Consider the following 5,599-nt stretch of genomic DNA (forward strand, 5'->3'; position numbering starts at 1 on the left):
GCATAAGGGCTATAAGTGTCTTGACCATACCACAAGTCGGATATACATCTCTCGTGACGTTGTTTTTGATGAGACTGTGTTTCCTTACTCCAACACCAGCGTCTCGGTTGATCCTGCTTCTCTTGAACATGCCTCACTTTTTCGTCCGATGAACCGGTTACGGAACCATATGCGTAAATATGACTTGTCCTATCTGTCACCTAACTTGTCCTCTGCAGGCGATGTTGCTTTCTGTTCTCCTCAGGTACCAGTTGCTGCTTCGCCGGCTCCTAACGTGCATGCTCCGGACGTGCATGTCCCGCCGCCCGGGGTAGGGGCGGCGACTCCACCAGCTGGCGAGCCCGCGGTCGCGACTGGGTTGCCACCCTCGCCCGGTGCGTCACCCGGGCCGCCGCCCCTCGCATGTCGAGCCGGGGTCGCCACCCTCGCCCGGGGCGTCACCCGGGTCGCCACCTTCGCTTAGGACGGCCCAGCCCACGGTCATACATCGGCCCGTGTCGCCTGTCGCTGAGGCCCCCTCAGCCGCGACACCTCTGGCCGAGCCCTCGTCGCCGCCGTCTCCTTCTACTGGTGATGCAGTTCCGAGGCACGCTATGGTTACACGGCAACGTGATCATACGCGCAAGGAGAAGTCTTACACTGATGGCACGGTTCGGTATGATTCTCGTGGTCGTGCCTTCTTCGCTGCACCGGTTTCCCACTGTGATGCCTTGGGTGAACCTGCCTGGCGCGCCGCCATGTCTGAGGAGTTTGCTGCTCTCCATCACACTAATACCTGGGTGTTAGTGCCTCGGCCACCTGGTGTCAATTTGTGGGCTGCAAGTGGATTTTCAAAACCAAGCATCGTCCGGATGGGTCTGTTGATAAGCACAAAGCTCGTCTTGTTGCTCGCGGTTTCACTCAACAACACAGGATTGACTATGGAGATACTTTTAGTCCGGTGGTGAAGCCTGCCACGGTTCGCTTGGTTCTGTCTCTTGCTGTGTCTCATGGTTGGAGCCTCCGATAGATTGATGTGAGCAATGCCTTTATACATGTGTTTTTGGCCGAAGATGTGTATATGCAGCAGCCACCCGGGTTTGCGGATGCCACTTATCCCTCTCATGTATGCAAACTTCAAAGGTCTATCTATGGTCTCAAACAGTCGCCCCGTGCTTGGTATGCTCGTTTGAGTCAGCGCCTTTCGCCCCGTGCTTTCTCATCAAAGATTTGGGTCTCATGGAGTACTTCCTTGGTTTGGAATCGTCCTTTCATTCAGGGGGCATGACCTTGACGCAGAAAAAGTATGCATTGGATCTTCTTCATCGCGTCAACATAGAGAACTGCAAGGCCACTTCCACTCCGCTTGCTACATCCGAGAGTCTCTCACGTCATAGTGGTGCACTACTAGGTACTGATGACTCCTTTCGGTATCGCAGTGTGGTTGGAGCACTTCAGTATTTGACCCTCACTCGTCCTGATATCTCCTTTGCGGTGAACAAAGTGTGTCAGTTCTTGTCTCAGCCTACGGAGGATCATTGTGAGACGGTTAAGAGTATTCTGAGATATGTCAAAGATACGCTAGAAATGGGACTACGGATTCGTAAGTCCAGATTTACTGGAGTGAGTATATTCACCGATGCAGAATCGGCAGGCTGTGTTGATGATAGGCGTTTCACTGGTGGTTTTGCTATCTTTGTTGGACCCAATCTTGTATCTTGGAGCTCAAAGAAGCAACCCACAGTCTCGAGGTCAAGCACTGAGCCAGAGTTGGCGCGGCTGAAGCCATTTGGATAGACTCAGTTCTCACAGAACTTGGAGTCCCACGGCAGTGTACACCCATATTGTGGTGTGATAACTTAGGGGCAACCTACCTGACGGCGAATCCAGTGTTTAATGCTCGGACTAAACACAGTGAAATTGATTTTCATTTTGTGATAGAACGAGTAGCTGCTTCTAAACTGGAAGTCAGGTTTATTTCTACTGATGATCAGTTAGCAGATGTATTTACTAACTAGACAGATGCTAGACCGCTTTAGAACCAATCTGAATCTTGTATGTAGTTCAAATTGAGGGGGCTAGGGTCTAGTATATTGTACTTGTACACGTATTTGTATACGTATGTAACTGTATTGTGATCATCTAAATATTTAGACGTGAGGTTGGATGTCAATCACCCACGCAAAACCCTAAACCATGTGTTTAACTCCCAGGAGACTGCTTGCTGCTGAATTCTTCAGAAATGTTGCTGTCAAGTGTCAACTCATCCTCGTCACAATAGACAGACCTACTGCAGGCCTCTTCACTCTTCAGCTAATCATGTGTTCTCTTTTCGATAAACAAGTGCAACAACTACTACTACACTGAAAGCATGAGAAAATGATGATCAAAGTGTTCCGCACTCACTCTAGCGTAGCCGCCTCGCGCACTAAGGCCTCTTCAGAGTCGCTCGGAATCTCCTGAACCCCACGAAGAGTCATCTTAGAACAGAGGATGTCGCTCTACAACTTCACGTACGTCCTCATCGGCGACTCAGGTACGCTCCCCGGGTCATCTTCCAATCCCCTCCTCTTGCTGCTCGTTCCGTCGCGTGCAGCTCTCCTCTCGATGTCGGGGAGATCTGATTGGATGGTCCGACGACCTAGTGCAGGTGTCGGCAAGACATGCCTGCTGGTGCAGTTCCTCCACAAGGAGTTCCACCCCGTCCTTGAGCTCAACCTCGACACCGAGCGCGGAGACAGGATGATCACCATCGACAACAAGCCCGTCAAGCTTCTGATTTGGGACACGGTAATCTTTCCTCTTCTCTGAACTCTGATCCACTGTAGCAATTAGTGCCAGCTAGCTTCTTATGAAACTATTAGTCTTACCGAACCCTGCTTGGAAATTATAGTGGAAGCGACATCTGTGCTAGACTATGGGTTCACCGTTAGTAATTGTGGCATATACGAGTTTCTCTTTATGAAATATTAGTACCTCTCGTGAGATAGCACAGTGCGATTTTGAGTTCCACTTCCACAAGGTTTGTCATGCCTTGAACCGTTCAGTTGGCGAGACAAATAATCCATCTTGTGCTGTCTGTTAACATTACAGCCAGGCAGAGACGCATTCAGATCGCTGACTACACCACTCTACTACATGGCTGTCGGTGCTCTTTTGGTTTATGACATCACCAGGTACTTGCCCGACACAATGAAAGCTGCCCCGTTGTATGAAATGCATGGTGTTTGTGTCATAACCAATGACATTCAGGAGGGAGACTTCTAACCATCTCGTGAACTGGCTGCAAGATGCAAGGCAATATTCGCACCCTGGCATGACAATAATGCTGATTGGGAACAAATGTGATCTATCTCACAGCCGTGCCGTGAGCTATGAGGAGGGCAAGCGGTTTGCAGAGGACCATGGTCTGCTATTCATGGAGGCATCTGCCAAAACTGCACAGAATGTTGTGGAGGTAATGTTTGTTTGATTCTTGGTGCATCTCAGTGCAACCAAAGCCTCTTTGCTGTTGATCATTTTCTCACGCTGTTTGAGATGCAGGGTTTCCTTCAGACTGCTGGAGCAATATACCAGAAAACTTAGGATCCTCTCTTCGATCCATATAATTAGGTGAAATTTTAGCCAAAGAGGCCCAAGTGCTGGGCTTCAGTTAATGTTTCCCTACCCAGGCCCTTTTCTTTCAGCTTGTTTGCCTGTTGAACCTTGTTACATAAAAACAGTTATCTTGGTGCTTTCATTAGTGTTTCCAGCCCTGAGCATGAACTGGTTTTCCTTCCTTAATTTTTGCTGGTCACCGGATTCGAAGTGCGCTTTCCTTAGAGCTACTGCGGCTAATGGAATGATATGCAAATGTGCACACGCATATGTATTATGTGCTAGTATTAAACTTTACTACAATAACTGCCATGTAACTTTTGTTTTTATCAAGTTTGGGTTGCTTACCACATGTATGTGGTAATGTATCTGACAAGTGCCTCAACGTTTGTATTGTATTTCAGTAAAAGTAAAAAGAATGTGTTTTAATGTCCTATGGTTGTTTTAATGTAAAGTTTTTAACCACCAAAAATAACAAACCTACTTGGGAAATGATTTAGGGGATTCACCTCTACATGCTCAGTTGGTTAGGATCCTACCTTGTTGTGTAACCTGTCCACTTGGATTTAAGTACTAGACTTGACATGGGTACGCTCGCAATTTCGTGAATTTGTTTCAGTCTTTCTTACGCTATTCTTTCACTAGTACGGCGTGCCTGTTAACTATGAGGTGTCTGTGACTATTTCATCAATTTCAAATGTACCGACTCAGACTCTGAAATGTGGTCACGGGGATGGATTGTGTGTGCGTCCATAGGTTTAATCCGTGTCCGTGCAGTGGCAGAGATCAACCCCCGGCATGCCGGACCTCAGCCGAGGATTTGAGGACCGTGCGTAGGCTCACGAAAGTACAATGCAGCGTATTATAGCCACAATTCCATGAAATAGGGCCAGGGACATGTCATGATTCCCAACTAATCCCTCCTTTGTGGGAAAGAAAGTTAAATCTTTAGGCGAGTGATTTCCTTTTTCCCGGCTGTCATACGTGAACTCCTCATTGGAAGCTTTGTAATCATGGTTTACAATGTGAATAGAGCTTTGTAATCACTGAAGAATAGAACTCAGAATAAACACACACACACACACACACACACACACACAGAGAGAGAGAGAGAGAGAGAGTTAAGCAGAAACGGAGCTATGCACCACCGACAAATGTGAATTGTTCCCTTTCCACTGTGAAACATGGACACTTGACACGACCCCGTGACGCTGCCTGCTGCTGAATTTCTCCAAAAAAGTGGCTGACAACTCAATCCTGATCAATGTAGACAGACCCAGCTAATTCTCTTCTGGTAATAATCATTTGTTCTCCTCTTCGTGACAATGTTGAGGATATCGATTATCGTTACCGTGTCGGTCAACTGGCGATTAGAGCAGTGGCGGAGCTTAGTGCAAGCCGGAGGAAAGATCAATCTTTGTCCTCTTAGTTCTTCATGTTTTGACTTTTGCCCCCCCCCCCCTCCCCCCCTCCCCCCACACACACACTCCTTCCTAGCTCGGCCACTGGATTAGAGATTAATCGAAAATCAGCCGATTAATCGGTTGACTATTAATTGGCCATTTTTTGCAAATCCCAGGTTCCCAACACTAGAATATGCTACATTCAACACCAAAACAATATTGGACAGATGTGTTACCTTGATTCCTTGCCTTTGAATCCTCGTATAATGACAAACAAAATAGGACAACAATACATATTGCGTAACGAGGTCCACAACACAAATAAACATAGTTTTTGCAAATATAGTGCTATTAATAGGCCGGATTTATCGGTACATTCCCGATAAATGGCTTGTCAGAGCGATAACTCGGCTCAAACGATAAACAGTAATGATAAGGCATAATCTTATCAGTCAGCCCCGAGTAGCGATAAATCAGATAATAAATCGCTGAATCGAACGACCTTTTGAACAATGCTTGGTGGTAAGAAAGTGCAACAACAACTAGGACACGATTGTGATCGAGGAGGGCGCGTGTGTGTAGCCGGCCCACCAAAGAATCGCAGTGCAAGGGCTCGGCTC

The 5,599-nt window shown here is 47.4% G+C and overlaps 1 protein-coding gene across 1 annotated transcript; it reads left to right on the forward strand.

Moving 5' to 3' along the window:
* Positions 1–2,401: 2,401 nt before the first annotated feature.
* LOC123066686 (ras-related protein Rab-2-A) lies at positions 2,402–3,721 on the forward strand. Its single transcript, XM_044489725.1, has 5 exons — positions 2,402–2,515; positions 2,630–2,769; positions 3,073–3,155; positions 3,232–3,436; positions 3,523–3,721. Exons 1-5 carry the CDS (start codon positions 2,473–2,475, stop codon positions 3,562–3,564), a joined length of 513 nt encoding a protein of 170 aa, XP_044345660.1. The 5' UTR covers positions 2,402–2,472; the 3' UTR covers positions 3,565–3,721.
* Positions 3,722–5,599: the final 1,878 nt, after the last annotated feature.

This window comes from Triticum aestivum, chromosome 3B (assembly GCF_018294505.1).
Source record: "Triticum aestivum cultivar Chinese Spring chromosome 3B, IWGSC CS RefSeq v2.1, whole genome shotgun sequence".
Taxonomy (NCBI): domain Eukaryota; kingdom Viridiplantae; phylum Streptophyta; class Magnoliopsida; order Poales; family Poaceae; genus Triticum; species Triticum aestivum.

Bases quoted from the DNA above. Each gene is read 5' to 3' on its own strand.
- LOC123066686 (XM_044489725.1), top strand. From the start codon at position 2,473: ATGTCGCTCTACAACTTCACGTACGTCCTCATCGGCGACTCAG. The intron at 3,156-3,231 runs GTACTTGCCCGA...AATGACATTCAG, and splicing joins TTGGTTTATGACATCACCAG to GAGGGAGACTTCTAACCATC. The intron at 3,437-3,522 runs GTAATGTTTGTT...TTTGAGATGCAG, and splicing joins CTGCACAGAATGTTGTGGAG to GGTTTCCTTCAGACTGCTGG.